Here is a 25296-nt window from a genome sequence, read left to right as displayed (position 1 = left end):
ATGATTTGGTTTATGCGAAGGTTTGTAGGGTGAAAGGTGAGCACCAGGGGCATTCTGTCCTTGTTACAGTTGGAGGGGTGGGGTCTGAGGGCGGAGGTGCGAGATGTGGACGAGATGCGTTGGAGGGCATCTTTAACCACGTGGGAAGGGAAATTGCGGTCTCTAAAGAAGGAGGCCATCTGGTGTTTTCTGTGGTGGAACTGGCCATCCTGGCAGCAGATACGGCGGAGGCGGAGGAATTGGGAATACGGGATGGCATTTTTGCAAGAGATGGGGTGGGAAGAGGTGTAATCCAGGTAGCTGTGGGAGTCGGTGGGTTTGTAAAAAATGTCAGTGTCAAGTTGGTGGATTTGTACTTAATGACCTCTGTGCAGTAATTTACTTGATGCTATATTTAGACTTGGTTTTTACACTGGTTTTCATTACTTTGTAACATTTTCATTGCCAAATGTGCTTGCAAAACTCAAATTTAGTTACATTTCCATCTTAAAAGCCAAACCTTTTGACTCTGATCTCCGGCATCTGCAGGCCTCACTTTCTTCGAATATTAATGCTTGACAATGAAAAGCAGTATTTCATTCTGATTGACCCAAAACCATACCTTAGTGTGTGCAGTGATGAAAAACATATTCTAAAGAATTTCATAGCTCCTCCATTGACATGGTTGATAATTGCTCTAAATTTATGCTTGGAATGTGTGCGTCACTGGCAAGGTCAGCATTTGATATCTATCCACAACTGCCCCAGAAACATTAAACCATAGCAAGGCACCTCTCGCCCTCTTTTAGTAATGGCTGGATAGTGACCACTTTATTAGATGGAGGCAGGATGGAATTGCTCTCTAATCTCTGAGAGATTGAGTTGTCCAATACCTCTACCAAGGTTCACATGCTTATCATGGTCTGTCAGGTCCAATGTTACATGTAACTGGAGGTCATACTAGTATGTGCCAGAACCTTCCAGACAGGAGTTGAGAAATCCCAATAGAGATATTGTCGGAATTGTGTTCTCTTACTAACAAGTAACAACGATGTAGAAAAGTCAACAGAAAGTCGATTCATTATTTATTAATCCCAAAAATAAATGTTGCCCCTTGATAAATTTGTGCTTTCAAGAAGGACAATTGACTGGAATAGTCGACAAATAGCTATCATTGCAGTTTCTGCAGAGATACTTTTCCAGACCTTATAAAAGTTACAAACAAATTGAAAGCAATGTGGCAGCCATATCCTAAGCTATCTGTTGTTTCTAACCCAACCTGAATTTCTTCATTATTAGTATGAAGTCATACATTGGCTGGGAATGTGTGGTGAGTCCTGTTCACTGAGAAGCCCAATGCTCTCCTGATTTCCTGACAAATTACTGGTTCTCCCAGAACTGAAGTACGTACACTTTTGTTATAGGGTAAACATGAAAAGAAATAGTGAGAATTATGTCATTTTAAATCATCATTGGCTTACGACTGTTTTCAATGTGATGGGGAATGTGAAAGGCATTATTTTGGCAGCCCTGGTAAAGTTTGTAGATTTTTTCCAGCAACGCAGCCAGGTTTTGTGGATGTTGTTGATGATGCTGCCCAGCCCGGCTGCTGCTCTGTTTGCTTGCTGACATTGCCACCTTGGCATGGGCCTGCCATCTGAAGGAAACAAGGCTGCCTTGGTCAATAAGCATCTCTATCACAGTGCTCTGCTGTCATTTCCGCTGTTGCTCCACAAACTGTTTCCACACCCTACTTTTAAGACACAGGAAACTTCCCACAGTCAACCCTTAACCCCTTGTTTGCCTTCGTATCCAAAACTCGACCAAGTGCTGCCTTAAATGTGCTCAATGTATCACGAGCTGCCAGAGGAAGTGGTGGAAGCTGGTACGATTACAACATTTATAAGGCATCTGGATGGGTAGGAAGGGATTGGAGAGATGTGGGCCAAATGTTGGCAAATGAGACGAGATCAGGTTAGGAAATCTGGTCGGCATGGACAGGTTGAACCGAAGGGTCTGTTTCTGTGCTGTATGACTTTATGACTGAACATCTAAAACTCTCCAAAGTGGAGACTTTCCAAAGTCCACAACATTTTGAGTTAAGATAGTTCTCTTCGCCTTGGTTGAGCCCACATTCCAAACTCTCAAGCTTGGGCTGGCGTCTTTTAAACTTGCAAAATGAAACATTGTCTAAACTGCATAGTCCAAGATCAGCCACCATCAAAACAAATAGTGGGACAGACTCAGTGGCCACATTCCCTTCCCCTGTGCCTGTTCCTTGTCGTTACAAACAGGGCTTGCAGCTCTCCACTCAAATCGAATGGCAACCAGATCATGAAAATGTATTGGCTCACGGACGGAAGGAATGGGTGCCACTGAGAGGGCAAGGCACTTGTTTTCAGGCAGGAAAATGTAACCTGGGGCGGGGGAGAGGGGGGGGGTGTGTGGAGCTGGTATGTTGGTCAGGCAGATGGAGTGATGTGCCCTGCCCTGATGCCTGACATATACCACACAGTCAAATCAACCCCGCTAACTCCCACCTTGAGGTCCAACAGCAAATCTGGTCATGGGACATAGAATGAAAAGCTTCACGGTTTTTCTATTAGGCAACAGATGATGGGAGGGACCATGATTTCACTGACTTTGATTTTCAAAGAACTGATGAAATGAATGAACGAGACTTTTATATGGATTTTGCCATTAAATCTGCATCACAGTAATCAACAGCAAGGAATATGAAGGTATGTGTGTTACTGGACTCCTGTCAAGTTTATCATTATAGGGCCTCCTTGTCAACCAACTCTAATCAGAGCATACCTTGTTTAAAGAGATTTATTAAAACAAAATATAAATAAACAGTATATGTGAACTGAATGGCTTCATTCACAAACTTGAACCACATTGATACATGGAGCAAAAATAACTTAGCCTTAGAAAATGTTGCTGTGTGCATTTTCTGTATCTCGCTTTCATATGCTCCATTGAGCTAAAAACAACTGCCATCTGAAGTACACAGAAGTCAAAGATTGAGAGCAGAAATTATAAATCATTTTCTCTTCTATATTTTTTACCTTTCTGTTTGTCTAATGTTTTCACTGTAGCATGAGTAGATAGCTCTACTACTTCAGAATTCCACTTCAAGTGTAGTGTAAAGGGACATCAGTTCCACAACCATAAACCCTGAATTTGTAGCGACGAAAAAGGTTAACAATTGGACATAAAATTTACTGCCTTTCTGTGTGAAGTAGCAAAAGCAACAGACACTTTTCTTGTGAAGGCTGTCTCTGAGTTTTGTTTTTAAACAAAATTTCCTTCCCTCCATCATAAGGCCAGAAGTGGGGATGTTTGCCAATGATTGCACAACGTTCAGCACCATTTGCCACTCCTCAGATACTGATGCAGTCCATATTCAAATTCAATAAGATCTGGGCAATATCTAGGCTTGGGCAGACAAGTGGGAATTCGCATTTATACCACACAAATACCAGGTTATGACCATCACTCATAAGAGGCAACCTACCCATCATCCGTTGAAATTCAACAGCATTGCCATCACTGACTCCCCCACTATCAACATCCTGGGGTCAACATTGACTAGAAACTCAACTGGACTCACTACATAAACACAGTGGATACAGGAGCAGGTCAGAGGCTAGGAAATCCTGCAACAAGTGACTCACCTCCTGACTCCCTAAAGCCAGGCTGTCATCTACAAGACACAAGTCAGGAGTGTGATAGAATGCTCCCCATTTGCCTGGATGAGTCCAGCTCCAATCACATTCAAGAAACTTGACACAATGCCTGATGAAGCAGTGCATTTCATGGGCATCACATCCACATGCAACCAATCCCTCCACCACTGACATTCAGTAGCAATTGTGTGTGTGATGTCGAAAATAAACTGCAGAAAATTAGCAAAGCTTCTCAGCACCTTCTAAAACCACAACCACCCCATCTAGAAGGACAAGAGCAGTGTATAGAGGGAAACACATCTCTCTGCAAGTTTGGGTGACACGATAGCTCAGGGGTTAGCACTGCTGCCTCACAGCAGGGACCTGGGTTTGATTCCAGCCTCGGGGAACTCTCTGTGTGGAGTTTGCACATTCTCCCCGTGTCTGCGTGGGTTTCCTCCAGGTGCTCCGATTTCCTCTGACAATCCAAATATGTTCAGGTTAGGTGAATTGGCCATGCTAAATTGCCTATAGTGTTCAGGGATGTATAGGTTATGTGCATTCGTTAGGGATAAATATAGGATAATAGGGTAGGGAAATGGGTCGGGGTGAGTTACTCTTCAGAGGGTCAGTGTGGACTTGTTGGGCCAAAGGGCCTATTTCCACACCATAGGGATTCTATGATTCCTCTCCAAGCAAATCACCATCCTGACTTGTAAATACATCACCATGTCTTCATTGGGTCAAGATCCTGGAATTCCCTCCCTCATGGCACTCTGGGTCTACGTACACCACATGGATTGTAGCAGTTCAGGAAAGCAGCTCACCATCACCTTCTAAAGGGCAACTAGGGAAATAAATACTGGCCAGGGATGCCTGTGTCTCATGGGTGAAAAGAAAAACTTCGCTCTGACTTAGGGAAGGTGTGGCCAGAGTGAAGGATTTGCGAGATGGTCTGAACTCTGCAATGATTGTGTCATAACCCAATAGTTCACTAAATGTCCATCTCGACAGGCTGGATAGGTACAACCACTAGGAACTTTTAGAGCAATTGTGGCACTGTGTAAAAATGGAAGGTCGTTATGCCAGTGGTACTAAAAATTGCCAGGTCAGTAACAGCAAAAGTGCATTTATATAGTGCCTTTAAAGTTTGCAAAATATTGTAAAATATTACAAGGCAATTCAGTGACAGATCATTAGACAAGATTTGACTTCAAGCCGCATATCCAGGACAGGTAATCAAAAGCTTAGGATTTTTCAAGCAGGACCTAGTGGTAGGCTTAATGATCATTGGCTGTTGGGGGCTGCTGTTCTCAATTCTGGGACAGAGCCACAGTGCTCAAATCATAAGTGGGGCCATCAATCTAGGGCAAGCATGGAGCTGTGGGTCTGTGTCAAGAGTAGCATCAGGGTCATGATGTCTATCCCAGCCCTGGTTTCAAGGGGCTTCAAAGGAAGAGACTGGGATAGACAAGGACAGGGAAGAAATTCCAGTGCTTTAGGCTTAGACAGTTTTTTCCCTCAGCTGTGCCTGAGACAGAAGGCAGATTCATCAAATGAAGACAGAAGCCTGATGCGAATTGCCAGTGGATTTCAATTGTAAATTAAAATATAGAACAAGCATTAGACAGATAACTTAATTAAGACCTTCTATTGTTGACTGGCAGGAAGAGTCTTCAGAATAAATTGGGAGTTGAGTGTGGGAATATCAGTAAGCTCCTCTGTCATCTCATTATTGTGAGTAAAACTGAAAGTGATGTCAAAGGGTTTTCAAAGACTGAAGGAGATTTAAAGTCAGGCAGTTGGATTAGATATGTTTTCAATTGCTTCTTTTTTCAATCCAGATCAAAATTCTCCTGATTGTTAGGTTCCATTTTGGGAATTAATCAAGTGCAACATTGAGGGCCAAAGGGCCTGTACTGCGCTGTAATGTTCTATGTTCTAAGAACCGTGTCAGGATTGAAGTAACAACACAGAGGCTGCTATCTCTTCACCAAGTCACCCTTTATTTACAGATGAACCCTAACCCTAACCCTAACCCTAACCCTAACCCTTGACTATAGTGCTGCCTCTTCAGAGTGCCAGTATTTCTAACACTCACACTTTTTATCTGTCAGCCAGGGCTCCCTAAAATTGCTCGAGATTAATATCCCTAATCAAGGAACTCATATTCTACGATGTCCAGCTGGCTGACCTTGTTAAAATCATTACAAGGATGCGTTTCTTCCCGCAAGACTTTGTAGGCATCTGGAAATCCTTTCTCCACAAAACTAGTGAGACCAGATTAATAAAACGTCTGAAAATGTTGATTGAGTGGTTTTCATGGGATGTGGGCCTTGCCAGCAATTGTTACTCATTCCTAATTGTCCTTTGGACAAACTGACTTGCGAGCCACTTCAGAGGCCAGCTAAGAGTCAACCAAACATCTGTTGGATGTTTCAAAATGGTCTGCAAAAGAAGTATGCGTGGCATGAGGAAAATAGTTTCAGTCAGTGGGTAGTTAGGGTATGGAATGTGCTGCACTGAAATGTGGTGGAGGCAGGTTCAATTGAAGCATGCGAGAGGGTGTTGATTGGTAACTTGAATAAAAATAATGTGCAAGAGTATGGGGGGAAAAGCAGGAGATTGGCACTAGATGATGATGTTCTTTGAAGAGTTAGTATTGGAATGATGGCCTGAATGGGCTCTTTCTGCACTGTGCCAGTTCCTTGCTTCTGTGACTCTGTGATTCAGGAGGCCAGAACTGGTCCAGATGGCAGATTTCCTTCCTTAATGTACATTAATGAACCAAAAGGGTTTTTTTAGAATAATAAATGTTCTCATTGTCACTCTTAGTACAGCTTTATTTAAATTTATTTTTCTTAATTACATATAAATTTCACCGGTGTGGTGGGTTTTGATCCCACATTCCACAGAGCACGAGCCTAGGTTTCTAGCTTACTCATCTGGTGACATTGCGACAGCACATCACTATCAATTAGATTAGATTAGATTCCCTACAGTGTGGAAACAGGCCCTTTGGCCCAACCAGTCCACACCGATCCTCCAAAGAGTAACCCACCCAGACCCATTTCCTTCTGGCTATTCACTACAGGCAACTTAGAATGGCCAATTCACCTAACCTGCACATCTTTGGACTGAGGGAGGAAACCAGAGCACCCAGAGGAAACCCATGCAGACACGGGGAGAATGTGCAAACTCCACACAGTCAGTCGCCCAAGGCTGAAATCGAACCTGGGACCCTGGTGCAGTGAGGCAGCAGTGCTAACTACTGAGCCATCGTGCCGCCCTATCTTCCTGAGTCAAACCAAATAGAGTCAAGCTATCGTTCAGCCATGAACTGCAGACTCAGGGAGCCGCATTGCCTTCTGTTGTTCCTATGCGCATCTAGCAAGATAACAAAAATGAATGTATAGGAATGAAATATCTGACTGGCACTCACAACAGTAGACGTGAACAAATGACTCGAGTGTTTCTTGACAGATATAACGCTTTGTATGCTCTCCAAGCCTGCCACACTGAACTTAACCCAGCGTTGCAATGCCACAGAAAGAGCTTGATGATAGCAGTGGGTACATGAGAACCCAATAAACAGGATTGAGGATCCAATAACCAACATTTAGAACCCAATAACCCAGCCCCAGAACCCAGAAATCAGGATATAGAACCCATAACTGGGGCAGAGGACCCAATAACCAGGATCTACACCCCAATAACCAGGGCCCAGGACCCAATAATCAGGATCTACAACTCAATAACTATGGCCTTGAACACAGTAATCAGGACCTAGGGCCCAATAACCAGGATCTAGAATCCAATAACTAGGGCTCAGGACCCAATAATCAGGATCTACAACCCAATAACCAGGGCTCAAGACCCAATAACCAGGATCTAGCCTCAATAACCTGGCCCCGTGACCCAAAACCAGAATCTAGAACCCAATAACCAGGATCAAGTACCCAATAACCAGGGCCCAGGACACAATTATCAGGACCCAGGACCCAATAACCAGGATCTAGAACGCAATAACCAGGGCCCAGGACCCATTAACCAGGATCTAAAACCCAATCACCACGGCTCAGGAGCCAATAACTGGGATCCAGTGCTCTAGGGTGCATGGCTGCACACACAACAGCAATTGCTGTGCCTAGGTCTGGGGCAGTCACAAGTGAGCCCGAGTCAGGGGCGAGAGTGCGGGAGGCCCAGGAAGACAACACCAGGGTTTGTGATTGTGACCCTACCCCTGGCCATGCAGCCAGTGAAGTGAAGCATGGTCTCAAGCAGCCATCGCCTGTGCCGTTTGAAATGCAGGATGGTATTAGCTGTCATGTGGTTAAAGGAGGTGGTTTCATTAAAACCCTATTGATCAGGCCAGCAGCTGCCAGTGGAAAGTTCATGCTTCAGCAGCTGCAGGTGCTTGGAAAGTACAAAACATTCTGTACCAATGAAGCTGCATCTGCTGCTGTGGGAATAAATCAGAACTGACTGAAATGGGGCAGAAAAATGAGCTGAAAAAAAAATTGAGACACAGATGCTAAATGTTGTTTGTATTCCTTTTCAGGCTTGTTTCTGCTCTTTGTTCCTTCGCTGGCAGCAGTAGCCACAGCTCTTACTGCACAGCATTTGAAAATTTCAAAATATTGCGGTCGGTAAGGTCACAGGACTTCTTTCTCATTCTCTCTCCTGTGACAAAACCATCCCTTTTTCTGTTTTAGTTTCCGTGCAGAAAGCTTCGTCAGAGAGAACAATCCACTTGCTCCCGGGCCTCAATATTGCTATGAGAAAGTGAGGACTGCAGATGCTGGAGATCAGAGCTTAAAAATGTGTTGCTGGAAAAGTGCAGCAGGTCAGGCAGCATCCAAGGAGAAGGAGAATCGACGTTTCGGGCATAAGCTTCCTGAAGAAGGGCTTGTGCCCGAAACGTCGATTCTCAATATTGCTATCCATTGCTCAGCATTGGAAGGGGCATGAGGGCATCTCATCCTAGCAAACCTTCTCCCCTGGCTGGAGGGAAGCTCATTATCTCCAGCTTCTGTAGCCTTCACGATTACATGGATTACACCAGCAGTTCAGGCATTCCCAGAAAGTAGACGTGACTCTTACAAGCTCGAGGTCAGGAACCTCCCAGTAGCAATTCTGAAAACCTCAACCCATCCAGAGACCCTCTCCTTCTGTGCTGAACATGAGCGAAGATGTTCTACCACAAAGACAGCCACCTTGCCTTCGGTCACTCTGCCTGTGTAATGGAGTCAGTGCAGTCAGTCAGTTCTATGTCTATAATATACAGTTACATCAGTTAACAGAACTCAAACTAACTAAATCAATTTATGCTATTGTAGTTTTGTAAATAGTATAAATAAACTTCAAGATATCTGTCTCACAACAACCAATTGTTTCTGCTATATGTGACAAGGGCCGGCATATTGTAACCCATCAATAGCATCACCAAATATCCCCTTTCTCTCCGCCAGTTTCATTTACTAAATCTGCCTCTGAGAAGTATGCACCCCACTCTCATGCAGCCCAACACATTGTTTTGCTTCTCCTCAACAAATCTGTCCAAGAATTGCGTCTTTGCTCATATCTGAGGAGCCTTACCTCCAGGATGCAAACACAAGATAGTCATCTGAAAGTAATTCTAATTGCACCTCAAGTCTGCAATCTCCCTCAGACTGCAGAAACTTTTCACCTCCCTTCATATCACATAAGCATCAGGTTTCTGAAATTAAGCTTTTAACCTAAAGGTTACGGGTCGACTTATATACAGGTGACACTTCTGAGGTGTTGAAACCCACCCTGTCCCACCATCTCGCTTATAGCAATACATCAGTTGATCACAGAGTTACTAGATCGGAAACCACTCCTGACCAACTCCACCCCGAAACTAGCACTAAAAGACCCAGAACGTCATTTAATCATTGCTGTGCAGTCACAATAAAGGGCTGTCTTTGAATTAATAGGTTAGCATCAACTGCATGTTTGACTGTAGTAGCGAGTAGGTAGTTGGTGGAAAGAGTTGAATATTTTGACAAAACGTCAAGGGATGACTTATACACCAAATCGACTGTTACTTGAATATATATGGTATTTTGTCAATTGTGCTGACCTTTTCTGTACTTTACCTTCACTGACCTTATCTTCACTGCAGTTTGTTGCCTTTTACTTCTACATTCATCCCAAGATCTCAAAGTTGTAGAACTCCTCGTTTCCCTGGGTGTTTTCATTCACTGACCACCTACATATTAATAATATCTAGGTTTGACTTCATTGATTATTACATCCTAGTCATCCTCAACATTTTTACTCTTTGCATTTTGGAGCCATTGTCCTTCACCTTTGTTTCACCTTCCTGTTGCATTGCAATGCCAGTGTCAGGTCATGACTATAAGGCCAATCCACAATTCAAGACCTTCTGAACCCAGACATAAGAGGGTTGTCAATGAACCAAACTCACCCTTTTAGTTTCAATTTCTATCTATTCAGTCTATAATCATGGAGTAAACTTACTGGAGCTGACTAATGTATAAACTGAGAGTTGCTTACTGTCTGTATCAAGTTGACACAATATCATAATAATTGCTAAAGCATCACGAACTGTATCATTACATTGAGAACTATGCTGAGCACCTCCATACTGTTCCCTTCTCTGTGGAATACTTTCTCTTTAATGTTGCCCACGTTATCCTTTTTTTTAAATAAAGCCTCTTTGTATGAAGGGATCGTTTTCATTTCTGTAACAGTTCAAATGAAACCACTGCATTATAGACAATTTGCAGTTTCTTCAGACCAACAATGAACAAGGAATATGTAACACATAGATACAGCTGTGTGCAGGTAAGTACACTTAATCAAATTCTCCTCTGGTGCCAGTACTGTTTGGTGGAGGTCATGGGTTGTGAATAAAGCACATTCCCACTGGGTTTTTGGCAGCCACGCACAACTGTTTGCACAAATGCCTTTTGTGAACATGGTTGGTCGTTCTGCCAAGTCACCGAGTGCTGTATACATTTCCTCGTTCAGTAGACTAGACTAAATTGAAAGGATAGAAACTCAGAAACATGTGGAACTCTAAACCATCTGGACCCCAGACATTCTGTCCTGGAACCCCTTTCTGTCTGTTTAAGAGGAATAAGGTAAGAATCAAACATTCACCTTTAGCTGCTTCAAGTCAAAAACAACCAAAGATTCAATATTTGTGAAAGTTTGAATGTTTTCTTAATGGCTGCAGATGGAAATGTGTATGTTGTAACGTATTCTGTTACATCTGACTCATAAACCTTGACCAGAAGTTTAATTTCAGAACCCTTGGAGTATCCTGGTTAAGCACATGTGAGAAAATTATACACTCATCAGCCTGTGGCTGTCAGACATTAAATTAATGACTGAAATTTTATGGGGTGGATTTGTGCAGTTCACATTTTATGTTCCTGGAGAGGAATACCGTGGTAGCTAGGACCAGCTGATCTGTCTAAGCTGCAGACAAGAACATAATGATTCCCATTCAATTTTCTACAATTTCCAGATCCGAGTGTATTTTTGTCATAATTACTTATTAAACATATCTTGCTTTGGAATCCAACTAAGCAATGGCCTTCCATCTGACTGATTAGGTCCAAGTAATAGGGATGTGTGGTCAATATATTGGATACCTATTGAAGCATAACAGTGTCTCATGCCAGTTGTGAACCTGTGTGATTGACGTTTGTGTTCATGGTACAGTGTTGGTGATTAACTTTGCAGTTGAGGTCAGTGTCAGTGTCTCAGTGTTGTCCAGTTTGGGTCTCTGAAAGATCGTGTGTCAATTTCATGGTTGGTGCTGAATTAACTGGTCTGAGCCAACCTGGCCGCAATGGTGCTATATCTGACCATAATATTGCTGGGCTACAGCACATAACAATTCTGATTGTTATGTAATGCAAATGTTATTGGAAACTTGCTTGAGTTCAGCTCTGATGTCATCCAAAGTTAAATAACTCTTTGTTCAGACTCACATGTGAAAGTTGGTTTTGTGAGCAAGGACTGCACTTTGTAGGTAGAGAAATAAGTTCTGTATATTGCAATAGTATGATATCTCTTAGAAACAATGACAGCTGCGTGCTTAAGATTTTGCACCTTTAACAGACTCGCTGGTCTGCACTGGCTCCTATTCAAACAGTGCTTCATTTTAAAATTACACCCTTGTTTTCCATGGCCTCTGGACCTCCAGGCTTCATGATTCAGAGATATCTGCTCTCTGCCTCACTTCTAACCTCTTCTTTGTCCCCAGTTGTACCCACACCAGCAGTGAAGGCTGGGCTAATGACTGCCAAGGCCCTAAATTGTGGTATTCTTTCTCTAAAACTTTCCAGCTGTCGACCTTGCTGTCCTTCCTTAAGATCCTTCAGGTCCACTTGAAAACTTGCTTTATTGATTTATGCTTTTGGACATCTATCCTCGAGTCTCCTGAGGTGGCTCAAAAGCTACATTCCTGTGAAGCACCTTAGAAAGTTCTATTGGGTCAAAAGTGCTTATACGAATGAAGTGTTGGTTTTAACCTGATCCAGCCAATGGAAGCCAGGGAGGGAGATTGGGCTGGGGTGTTTAACAGCTCCTGTTCTCATTCTCACTTGCTGGTGCCATTGGGCCTGCAGTGTAATTTGAACTCCTGGTCTGAGAAAGAACACTCGAGGCTAGAGGAACTGAAACCAGCAGCAGCTCAGGCAGCTGATTGACTTTACTGAGCTCACAAAGCTGGGTGGAGTACTGATACCTTTTGTCCTCACAAGGAAGGTTTAGCTCTTCCCCATCCAGGGAGAGGGTCACTGTCTGGATCAGAAGACCCCCTCAAAACACTCACTATGTGATTTACCTCAGCACCAGTGACTTTTTGGTAACCCCACAGTTTGCGGCAAATGTCTGCTCGCCTCTAGTTTTGGGCAGGTGATTGAACCAGATATCCAGATCAATCTGAGGTAACAATTGGAATATTGCGTGCAGTTCTGGTCTCCTTCCTATCGGAAAGATGTTGTGAAACTTGAAAGAGTTAAGAAAAGATTTACAAGAATGTTGCCAGGGTTGGAGGATTTGAGCTACAGGGAGAGGTTGAATAGGCTGGGGCTGTTTTCTCTAGAGTGTTGGAGGCTGAGCGGTGACCTCATAGAGGTTTATAAAATCATGAGGGGCATGGATAGGATAAATAGACAAAGTCACCTCCCTGGAGTGGGAAAGTCCAGAACTAGAGGGCATAGGTTTAAGGTGAGAGGGCAAAGATATAAAAGAGACCTAAGAGGCAATTTTCTTTCCACTCAGAGGGTGGTATGTGTATGGAATGAACTGCCAGGGAAGTGGTGGAGGCTGGTACAATTGCAACATTTAAAAGGCATCTGGATGGTATATGAATAGGAACTGTTCACTGGGCTGGGTGCTGGCAGGTGGGACTAGATTGGGTTGGCATATCTGGTCGGCATGGACAAGTTGGACCGAAGGGTCTGTTTCCATGCTGTACATCTCTATGACTCTATGATCTGGTTGGGTGGTTTGGGAAATGCAGGGATGGGGTAGGGGCATGGGTCAGGGTGGGATGCTCTTTTGGAAGTTGGGTGCAGACCCGGTGGGCCGAGTGGCTTACTTCCACACGGTTTGGATTGTGTGGTTCTTTTTAAAATTTGCCATTGAAGGAGCACCATTTGCAATCTGAGTTGTTATAAGCTGCGCACTGGTAATTAATCGCTTTACCCTCCTCTGTCTTTTTCCTCAGGTTCTACAGGCCAAAGCAATAGTGTGCTAGCATCCCTACAGCTGCAAGGTCGAGCCATGCAGCAAGCTCTCGATATGAAACACTTACTACCCTTTCGGCTGAACAACCCCTCTCCTGTTGGATTATTCCCCAACTTCAGCACAGTAAGTCTTGTTGTCTGAACATCTTCACTTTTAAGTAACCGAGCAAGAGAGAGAGAGAGAGACAAAGACTATTTGCTTTTTATACTGGCGCCTACAATATACGGTACTGTGGTGAATGAATAAATATAGAGGTGACCACATCATTGGTTTCAAGGGGTGACACTGGGAAATCTGTCCAAGGAGATGTAAAATGTAACCAGTTCTGGATAAGGTGAACCTGAGGCAAGGTCATGTGTCAGGCACAAGCAGTTGTTTTATTCACTTCTACCTTCAACATGATTTTATAGATCCCAGCTGATGCTCAGTGAATTTGGTGGCTGGTGTCTTGCTTGAAATGTTTTCAGAGGATCAATTTGTTTCGGTCTGAAGCACGAAAATATGAGCAGTAAGAATTCTACCCCAGACTGCTGAGCTTGGGGAATCAATCTCCGCTTAGGGACTCGATTTCAATCTGACTCTGGTGACAGGGATTCTACAAAATATAATTCTGGATTTATCTTTTTCTCTTTTGCTTTTCTCTTTATTTTGTATTATCAGCCCGGTCCCTTGAGGCGGTGCATAATTGGTCATAGCTTTGCTCTGAATTAGCACAGCTTCACTGTGAGGCAACAAGGATAGTTGGTGTTTGAAATGGGTAACTTTGCTTCGGTAATGTTGGAATGGTCTCGTAAAATTGAGATTCGTAGACGTTGTTGTGGGCAAGCAGCAGCATAGAAGCCCTACAGTGTGGAAGCAGACCATTCAGCCCATTAAGTCCACACCAACCCTGGGAAGAGCATCTCAACCAGACCCAGCATTTTCCAAGACCAATCGACCTAACCTCACGTCTTTGGACTGTGGGAAGAAATCAGAGGAAGCCTATGCAGGCATGTGCAAACTTAACACAGACAGTCACCCAAGGGTAGAATCGAATCCAGGGGCCTAGCATTGTTAGGCAGTAGTACAAACCACTGAGCCAATGTGCCACCCACTGGATGAGTCTACACTAAGGATGAACTTTCCAATTACTAGCTGTACTTGCTAATCCCCATGGGGTTCATGCACAAGGACACCCAGACCGGACTGTTGTGCCACATTAATCAAGGCCTGAGTGAAGCCTATGTAAGTTTCCAGACCACCACTCTTGGCTCCAATTCTGGTCTCCTTCCTATCAGAAGGATGTTGGGAAACCTGAGAGGGTTCTGAAAAGATGTACAAGGATGTTGTCAGAGTTGGAGGATTTGAGCTACAGGGAGAGGCTGAATAGGCTGGAGCTGTTTTTCCTGGAGCATCGGAAGCTGAGGGGTGACTTTATAGAGGTTTATAAAATCATGAAGGACATGGATAGGAAAAATAGACAAGGTCTTTTCCCTGGGGTGGGGGAATCCAGAACTAGAGAGCATAGGTTTAGGGTGAGAGGGGAAAGATTTAAAAGGGCAACATTTTCACGCAGAGGATGGTGAGTAAATGGAATGAGCTGCCAGAGGAAGTGGTGGAGGTTGGTAAAATTACAACATTTAAAAGGCATCTGGATGGGTATATGAATACGAAGGATTTAAAGGGATATGGGCCATGTGCTGGCAAATGGGACTAGATTAATTAGCATATCTGGTCAGCATGGACAGTTGGACCAAAGGGTCTGTTTCCGTGCTGCACATCTCTATGACTCTATGACTCTTTATCTCAATCCCCACGTCCACATTTTCCCCACCTCTTTCCTATAGATATCAGCGGAGTCCAAAACTAGAGGCCATAGGTTTAAGGGGAGAAGAGAAAGATTTAAAAGAGACTAGAGGGGCCACCTTTTCACACAGAGGGTGACACACATATGGAGTGAAGTTCCTGAGGAAGTGGTAGAGGCAAGTACCGTTACAACATTTAAAAGACATTTGGACAGGTACGTGGATAGGAAATGTACAGTGGGAATATGGGTCAGATGCAGGCAAATGACACTATTTCAGTTTAGGAAGCCTGGCGAGCATGGATGAGTTGGACCGAAGGGCCTCTTTCTATGCTGAACATCTCTTTGACTGTTCTGAAAGTACATAGGAATTGACTTATTGTCCCCCTCAGGGGTTATCAGCGGAGGTGTACTGGCACGAACAATGGCTGACCAACGTGTCAATCCCCATCTTTATCCTGCACGATACCATCCCCTTACCCCGAACTGCAGGATGGTGGATGTTCATTAGGGCCATTACATGTCAGCTCATTGTGGTCACTCATCACCATTTTAAGGAGTGGAAGGTTAATGCTGCAGATGCTGGGAATCTGAAACAAAAACAGAAAGTGCTGGAGAAACTCAGGAAGCACCTGTGGATAGAGAAAGCAGAGTTAATGTTATGAGTTTGGTTCGGACTTCTTCAGAACTGAACAGTCATATTGGATTTGAAACGTCAACTCTGCTTCCTCACTCCACAGATGCTGCCAGACCTGCTGCGTTTCTCCAACGCTTTCTGCATTTGTTACCAATTAAAGGAAGCCTTGCTGGGATTTTTCAGATCGCGACTAAGGAGGAAGTGAGGGCTGCAGATGCTGGAGATCAGAGTCGAAAAGTGTGGCACTAGGAAAACACAGCAGGTCAGGCAGCATCCAAGGAGCAGGAGAATTGACATTTCGGGCATAAGCCCTTCTTCAGGAATGTTCCACACTTTTTGACTTTTTCAGCCAGCATCCAGTTTTCCAGGAGCGTTGAGACCAATGCAGCCGCCTGGTCTTTAAACAGGAAGCATCTCTGACTGCTCAGCTGCTGAGGAAACTGTAGAGGGGCAGTCCCTTCACACTGTTGGTCTGCCTACAAACACCATTTCTCATTTCAGATTTGAAAAAGAAGAGCAAAAGCAGAAAAGCACATCTGTTTGAGGCACCCTCTCTCTTTGAGTTACCTTCTGCTGCATCTGGTTGTGGCTTTCAAATTGGAAGACCTCTTGGTGCTGTTGGGAGCTTACCTGACATCCTCAGGAGAAGACAGTTTGTCCTTTGACCCATAATTGTCTACCTCCAAGAAAAGCAGAATAAATGAGTTTCTCACATGCTACAGATCTCTGACTGTGGTAGAGAAGGTCTTGATCCTGGAACCATGTGACCTTGGGGTGCAAGAGCTACCCATTGAGCCACAATTGGCAACCATAACTCACGTTCCACTTGTCAAGTCATCACTATATGGTGTTCTGGAGCAAAAAGCCCCAATTACAATTTGCTCCTTCCTTCGCCTTAGGATGCTGAGGCCAATTATGAAATAGAGTCATTGTCATAGCGATGTACGGCATGGAAACAGACCCTTCGGTCCAACCCCTCCATGCCGACCAGATATCCTAACCCAATCTAGTCCCACCTGCCAGCATTCGGTCCATATCCCTCCAAACCCTTCCTATTCATATATCCATCCAAATGCCTCTTAAATGTTACAATTATACCAGCCTCCACCACTTCCACTGGCAGCTCATTCCATCCATGTACCACCCTCTGCGTGACAAAGTTGCCCCTTAGGTCTCTTTTATATCTTGCCCCTCTCACCCTAAACCTACGCCCTCTAGTTCTGGACTTCCCCACCCCAGGAAAAAGACTTTGTCTATTTATCCTATCCATGCCCCTCATGATTTTGTAAACCTCTATAGCGTATGGAAAGGCTTAGGAATCTAACATTAGACACAGCAGATAAAAAACAACTGTGACAATGAGAGTTACACCATCTCCTATGGATTTTCAAGGGCCAGTGATGGTGTTGTACTTAAATGCGCACAGTATGTGAATCATGGTGAATGACCTGTAGCACAGATTGAAATTGGTGGGCACACAGAGATGTGGCTGCCAGGGGATCAGGGCAGAGGACTAAATATCCAAGAATACGTTCCAGATGAAGGGCTCAAGCCCAAAACGTCAATTCTCCTGCTCCTCGGATGCTGCCTGACCTGCTGTGCATTTCCAGCACCACACACTCTCTACTCTGATCTCCAGCATCTGTAGTCCTCACTTTCTCCAAGAATACATGTCCCATCGAAAGGACAGATTGATGGACAGAGGAGGAGAGGATGACTTGTTTTTAAGAAAAGAAATTAAATCAATAGCAAGAAGCAATTTAGTGCTGAAAGGCAGAGAATCTGTGTGGGAAGAATTAAGGAAGCTCAAGGGAAAAAAAGACTCTGATAGCAGTTGTGTACAGGCCTCCTAGCATTAGTCAGGATGTGGGGCAGAAAATAAATCAGGAGGTAGAAAATGTATGTAAGGAAAGCACCATTACAATAATCTTTGGGGACTTCAATATGCAGTTGGACTGGAAGGATCAGGTTGGTAGCCAATCCCAAGAAAAAGAATTTGTGGATATTTACAAATGGCTTGTTGCAGCAACTTGTGTTAGAGCCTATTATGGAACAGGCAATTCTGGATTTGGTGATGTGTAATGAGACAGGGAGTAATGAGTTAGGGAGCTTAAGCTGAAGGAACTCCAAGGGGGTGGTGACCATAATGTGGTAGAATTCATCTGCAGTTTGAGAGGGAGAAGCTGGAATCAGCTGTAACGGTATTACAATTGAGCAAAAGCATGAGGGAGGAGCTGGCCAGAGTTGATTGGAAGGGGCGCCGAGGAGAAAAGGCAGTGGTGCAGCAATGGCAGGAGTTTCTGGAAGTAATTTGAGAGGCACAGCAGAAATTCATCGGAAGAAAGGAGGAGCATGCAAAGGTGAGGAAGAGGCAACCTTGGCTGACAAGGGAAATCAGGGACAGTGAAAGGCAACAGTAAGAACATACAAGGTGGTGAGGATTAGTGGAAAACCAGAAGATTGGGAAGCCTTTAAAAACCAGCAGAGGAGAAGAGAAGATGAAGGGAGGAGAAGATGAAATATGAGGGTAAGCGAAATAGCAATAAGAATCTTTTTTAGATATATGAAGCGTAATACCATTATGGTTTTAAGAGGTATATTTTGTCCTGGATTTTTTTATGAAGAGAGGTTGAGGCAGAGGTGACAAACAGTCTGCTTCAAGCCAATGAAGTAAACAGCTTATGGAGTCTCGGAGTTTTTAGTAAGAGTTGGAACAGTAGAAGCAGCCTGAATGATCCAGCTCCCATAGTACTAAGATTTTTAGGTTTAGCTTTCAGTATCAGTTGCTGGTGTGAAAGCTGCTACATCTCTCTCTCTCTCTCTCTCTTTCCTGCAAGTAAAAGCTTGGGTTCCCTTCCTGCTGCTAGACTTGGATGTGAAACAATCTATGTTACTGAATTTGTCTTTGCCAACAGTGCGCTTCTGTGATATTACTATATTGGAACAGTTAAGCAGTAGTTGATTATTTTGTTTAGTATTACAATGGAGTTACAGTTGAACCAATTCTTTTAGTTTTGCTTTATCTGTATTTTATGAATAAAGTGTGTTTTGCTTCAAGCCTGACAGTTTGACCAATTGAATTGCACCCAGATTACAACATCTGGCACTTGGCAGTAAGAAAAAGTTAGGCTCTAAGCTATCTCTTTGCCATGTTTTGAGGGGGTTTTGTCTGGTCCATAACAGAAGGGATTAAAAAGAGACAAGAGTGGTCATTGCACCCTTGAAAAGATGAAGCTGGAGAAGTAGTAATGGGGAACAAAGAAATGGCGAAAGAACTAAACAGGTATTTTGCATCACTCTTCACAGTTGGAAACACCAGTAGCATACCACAGCTTTAAGAGAGTCAGGAGGCAGAGGTGAGTGTAGTGACCATCACTAAAGAGAAAGTCCTGGCAAGGTCTGAAGCTGGATAAATCATACGGACCAGATGGACTACATCTCATGGTTCTGAAGGAAATAGCTGAGGAGATTGTGGAGGCTTCAGAGAGATCTTTCAGAAGTTAGCAAGGTTAGATCACATGGAATACAGGGAGAACTAGCTATTTGCATACAGAACTAGCTCAAAGGTAAAAAAGGTGCTGATGGAGGGTTGCTTTTCAGACTGGAGGCCTATGACCAGTGGTGTGCCACAGGGATCAGTGCTGGGTCCATTGCTTTTCATCATTTATATAAATGATTTGGTTGTGTACATAGGAGGTATAGTTAGTAAATTTGCAGATGACACCAAAATTGGAGGTGTAGTGGATAACGAAGAAGGTTACCTCAGAGTACAACAGGATCTTGATCAGGTGGGCCAATTGGCCGAGAAGTGGTAGATGGAGTTTAATTTGGGTAAATGTGAGGTGCTGCATTTTGGAAAGGCAAATCAGAGCAGGACTTATACACTGAATGTTAAGGTCCTGAGGAGCATTGCTGAACAAATAGATCTTGTAGTGCAGGTTCCTTGAAAGTGGAGTCTCAGGGAGAAGCTGTTTGGTATGTTTTCTTTGATCGGTCAGAGCATTGAGTATAGGAGTTGGGAGGTCATGTTGCGGCTGTACGGGACATTGGTTAGGCCACTGTTGGAATATTGCGTGCAATTCTGGTCTCCTTCCTGTAGGAAGAATGTTGTGAAACTTGAAAGGGCTCAGAAAAGATTTACAAGGATGTTGCCGGGCTTAGAGGGTTTGAGGGAAAGGCTGAGTAGGCTGGGGCTGTTCTCCCTGGAGCATCGGAGGCTGAGGGGTGACTTTATCGAGGTTTGTAAAATCATGAGGGGCATGGATAGGGTAAATAGACAAGCCCCCTGGGTTGGGGGTGTCCAGAATTAGAGGGCATAGGTTGAGGGTGAGAGGGGAAAGATATAAAAGGGACCTCAGGGGCAACCTTTTCACACAGAGGGTGGTGCGTGTATAGAATAAACTGCCAGAGGAAGTGGTGGAGGCTGGTACAACTACAACATTTAAAAGGTGCCTGGATGGGTATATAAATAGGAACGGTTTAGAGAGATATGGGCCAAATACTGGCAAATGGGACTAGATTAGTTTGAGATATCTGGTTAGCATGGATGAGTTGGACCAAGGCTGTTCACTTCTATGACTCTAAATCACTAGAATCAAGGAAGGTTCCAAAGAATTGGAACATGGATAATGTAGCACCTCTGTTTAAGAAAGGAGGGAAGCAGAAAATGAGAAATTATAGGCTGGTTAGTCTGACCTCGGTCATTGTTAAGATTTTAGAGTCTGCTATTAAGGATGAGATTGCAAAGTATTTGGAAGTTCATGGTAAAAAAGGTTGAGTCAGCACGGCTTCATCAAGGGAAGGTCATGCCTGACAAATCTGTTAGAATTCTCTGAGATGGTATCAAGCAAGTTATACAGAGAAGAGTCAGTGGACATGAACGATTTGGATTTTTAGAAGGCCTTTTGACAAGGTACTGCACCAGAAGTAACTAAAGAGCCAATGGTGCTAAAGGCAAGTTATTGGCATGGATAGAAGATTGGCTGACTGGCAGAAGACAGAGAGTAGGGATAAGGGGGTCTTTTTCAGGTTGACAGCAAGTGACTAGTGGAGTTCTGCTGGGTCACAGCTATTCAAATTTACATGAACAATCAGGATGAAGAAACTGAGGGCATTGTTACTTCATTTGTAAATGAGACAAAGATACACGGAGAAATTGGTAATGTTGAGGAGGAGGGAAGGCTGCAGAAGGACTTGGACAGGCCAGGAGAGTGGGCAAAGAAGTGACAGATGGAATACAATGTGGGAAAGTGTGAGGTGATGCACTTTTCATTCCTGATTTGAGAGTAATCTGGATGGAGATAAATGTGTTATCTTCAGCAAATTGGATGTAGCTGACATTTATATGAATTGTTATCTTGATAGACACGGGTACTTGGTGTAATGCAATGTGACTGAACTAAAGGCTGTTCTCTATGACATTGACACACTACTGTGTAAGACACCGGATGAACATTTAACCAGGAGCGAGATTCATAAGCACATCTGCCATTGTATTTTTCATCACTAAACAATTTTCAATTGGTCTGTGACCTTGCTCTGAAAGCCGTTTCTCTCTCTTGTTCATTGTCATGCCACTGTTTTATTTTTCAGTTATTTTATAGTTGCAGTTTGATTTGTAATAATGTTACATTGGATTATGTACCATTTTGAAATGAATCTTGAGGTTGTAATTTTAATGGAGAGAATCACAAATATGAGAAAAGACTTACAACCATTAGATATGCCATGACAATAAAGTTGCCACATTTCATGACATTTGCTGCTATTTTATAACAATTTTAGTCCCAGAGGCACTGAAAATGAAAGTCCCCACTGCTAGTGGGGGTAAATTTTCTGAGAGGTGAGGGCAGCTTTGTTTAGGAGGGAATATTGGAAGTTCATGTTTCCCCACATGCTTGGATTCCATTGTGTGTATTTTTCTTTTTCTGCACTCGGAGGAAAAGTCTCATCACCAGCTCATGGAAACACGCAAGTATTAATCGAATGAAGAAACAGGGCTACTACAGTTATAGAGTCATACAGCACAGAAACAGACCCTTCAGCCCAACCTGTCCACGTCGACCATAATCTCAAACTAACCTACTCCCTCCTGCCTGCGCTTGGCCCATATCCTTCTTAACATTTCTTATCCAAATGTCTTTTAAACGTTGTAACTGTACTTGCATCCATCACTTCCTCTGGAAGTTCATTCCACACACGAGCCACCCTCTGTGTAAAAGTTTGCCCCCCATGTCTTCTTTAAACCTTTCTTCTCTCACCTTAAAAATATGTCCCCTAGTCTTGAAATCTCCCACTCTCGGGAAAACACACCTGCCATTCACCTTATCTATACCCCTCATGATTTTATAAACCTCTAAAGGGTCACCTCTCAACTTCCAAAACTCTTAGTGGAAACAAAAAAGTCCCAGCCGCTCCTTATAACTCATTGCTGGCAACATCCTGGCAAATCTCTTCTGAACCCACTCCAGCTTAATAATATCCTTCCTATAACAGGGAGACTAGAACTGACACAGTACTCCAGCAGGAGTCTCATCAACATCCTGTACAAGTTCAACATAACATCCCAACTCCTATACTCAAAGAACTGAGCAATGAAACCATTGAGTTGAATAGCACTTTGGAAAACTTGAAACTGAGCACAAATGGAGCTGGAACGTATTAAAATTAAACAAGGTATAGAAAATGAGAGGGGCCCTCTTATAACATAGTGATAGGGTGATTCCTGATGAAGGGCTTTTGCCCGAAATGTCAATTTTCCTGCTCCTTCGATGCTGCCTGACCTGTTGTGCTTTTCCAGCACCACTCTAATCTTGACTCTGAACCCCAGCATGTGCAGTCCTCACTTTCACCACAGTGATAGTGTCCCTACCCCTGGACTGGAAGGCCAAGGTTCAAGTCCCACCTGTTCCAGAGGTGTATAATAACACCTCTGAACAGGTGGTTTAGGAAAATAGGTTAAATTTTAAAATGGTAGAACAGACCTCTTGAATTAAAAGCCCTTTATCAGGGATTATTCCTGATGAAGGCCTTTTGCCCGAAACCTCAATTTTCCTGCTCCTCAGATGCTGCCTGACCTGCTGTGCTTTTCCAACACCAATCTAATCTAGACTCTAGTTTCCAGCATCTGCAGTCCCCACTTCTGCCTCTTGAACTGAAAGCCCACCCGTTAACAGTACTATCAAGATTGAGAGGCAAAAAATGAAAATTTTCTTCAAGAAAAAGTAACAAGAGAAAACACAGACCTCCAAGCCTTGTACTCTGAATTGCGTGAGCTGCTAGCAAATGTTTAAATGAACAGTAATGTAACCGAATGCGAATGAATGCACATACTTCAAGAACAGGAGGGTTGTTATTAGTGGTGAATAAAAATACAGGCCCAGTCAGTGAAGCACAGGTCTCATGGATGAATAAAACAAAAGACACAGCAAGATCCCAAATTTACAACAAAGAAAGGAAAGATTACAGAAAGTTTCTACAAATCTGGTGTAGGGACAGCGCTTGCCATTGAGAAACTTACTGTTATTGAATGTCTTTCAAAGCTCAAGGGTCATTGCGAAATGTTAGCTGAGAGAAACATTCTACTACACTCAAGAAGCGATGATCTTATATCTAAAAAGGAAATTCTTGTGAGAGAGCAAAGAGACCTTAGATTATGTTTGCAAAGGATTATCCTGGGAAAGCCTACCTTCATTAATATTAGAGATCGACCACAGATTAATTATGATGATTTGAAAAAATAATTTAACAAATAAGTGTAAAAGAAAATGTAGAATTTAAACCTTCAGCACTGAGCTGGTGCAAACTCTTGAATGAAATTAAGAATGTCAGGGAAGTGACAGACTTCAAAAGACCTGCCAGTGTCTAAGCGTCTATCAATTCTGTAGTTTGGAGTATTGCAGAGGAGTGACCTTGGTATCCCATTCCAGATAAGGTCCACTTTTGTTGCATGCTGTCGAAGGACTACCCAAAGGTCCTGTTTTTCCAGATCTTCTACAAATTTCCATTGATCTTGATGATGAGACCCCACATTTTCCCTGGTGCCCCAGAAACCTTGTCTTTTATGGAGAAGCAACCTCTACGTGTGTGAGAGGAAACTTGGCCAGCGAGGGTTAAACCTGTGAAGGAAGTTAAATGGGACACTCCAGGCCTCATTTCTGTATAATATTTAAATGAACTGCCAATCCAGATCCCAAATCTATTAATCTGGAAGTAAGAAAGTTGGGCTATTTTTACATCTAACTGGATTCCAGGTTAGGGGGCGATTAAAGTTTACACCACAACCCACCATCACTTGGTGATCAACAACTTATACACAACAAAGCATTGGTTGACATGGACCGCTGGAGGAAATGTTTACCAGTTTATCTCAGGCATCAGAGCTTCCATTGATGAAAGAAGGACGAGGTGGGCCTGAATGTTGCAGGGGGTCTTATGTCAAAGAGGTGTTTGGCCAGACAGAGTGAGAACTGCACAGTTACAAACAGAGAATGCTGGAAAAACTGATCAGATTTCACAGCATCCGTGGAGGGAGAAACAGAGTTAATATTGCAGTTCCAGTACGGCACTTCTACAAAATTGATGGCACAGTGGCTCAGTGGTTAGCACTGCTGCCTCACAGCGCCAGGGACCTGGGCTCAATTGCAGCCTTGGGCGACTGTCTGTGTGGAGTTGGCACATTCTCCTCCTGTCTGTGTGGGTTTTCTTCAGGTGCTCTGGTTTCCTCCCACAGTCCAAAGATGTGCAGGTCAGGTGAATTGGCCATGTAAAATTGCTCATAGTGTTCAGGGATGTATAAGTTAGGTGCATTAGTCAGGGGTAAATATAGAGTTGTAGGGAGGGGGAAGAGGTTTGGGTGGGATACTCTTTGGAGGGTCAGTATGGACTTGTTGGGCTGAAGGACCTGTTTCCACACTGTAGGGATTGAGGAATTGAAAGAGAGTCATAACAGACTGGAAACAATTACTTTTGTTTCCCTCTCCACAGATACTGCCTGACCTGCTGAGTTTCTCCAGCACTCCCTGTTTTGTTTCAATTTTCTAGCTCCACAGTAGCTTGCTTTTATTGGAAATGCACAGTATTCCGTGGAAGAGATTTTATTTTTAAAAATAACCTTGTTGCTTTTAAAAACAAAAATGATTGCAGAGATGGTCGGAGTGCGAGTTGAGTAGGCCAAAGGCAGGTAAGCCGGTGTTGGAAATGACAATAGGACCCTTCAAAGAAAAAACTACACTTCATATTAATTGTGGATTTGTCTCAAAAATAAAGAGAGTCACATTGTCAAGATTGCTATGATGTTACTGACTGAGTTTTATTTACATAGTTTACCGTCGCAGTTAAGACTGGAGTTTGGTCAGCTTAACTGGCTAGAGTACGGTACAGCGTGATGCTAAAGCCATGAATTCAGTCCCTTCAGCTGAGTTAGATCATGGAGGCTGCCTCATTCCCTTGTCCTACACATCATGTGGAGC

General features: G+C 43.4%; 1 protein-coding gene across 6 annotated transcripts in view; it reads left to right on the top strand.

Annotated features, from left to right (window-relative positions):
* znf385c (zinc finger protein 385C) overlaps positions 1 to 25296 on the top strand; it is a 414328-nt gene that overhangs the window by 297990 nt on the left and 91042 nt on the right. For all 6 annotated transcript variants that reach the window (XM_043674952.1, XM_043674956.1, XM_043674954.1 and 3 more), the window contains one exon: positions 13387 to 13529. In XM_043674952.1, the coding sequence (XP_043530887.1) occupies positions 13387 to 13529 (143 nt within the window). The remainder of the gene's footprint in view (positions 1 to 13386; positions 13530 to 25296) is intronic.

The sequence above is a fragment of the Chiloscyllium plagiosum genome, chromosome 33 (assembly GCF_004010195.1).
Source record: "Chiloscyllium plagiosum isolate BGI_BamShark_2017 chromosome 33, ASM401019v2, whole genome shotgun sequence".
In the NCBI taxonomy this organism is placed as follows: domain Eukaryota; kingdom Metazoa; phylum Chordata; class Chondrichthyes; order Orectolobiformes; family Hemiscylliidae; genus Chiloscyllium; species Chiloscyllium plagiosum.
The sequence above is the reverse complement of the archived record's forward strand: the minus strand, read 5'-3'. Positions and strand labels throughout refer to the sequence as shown.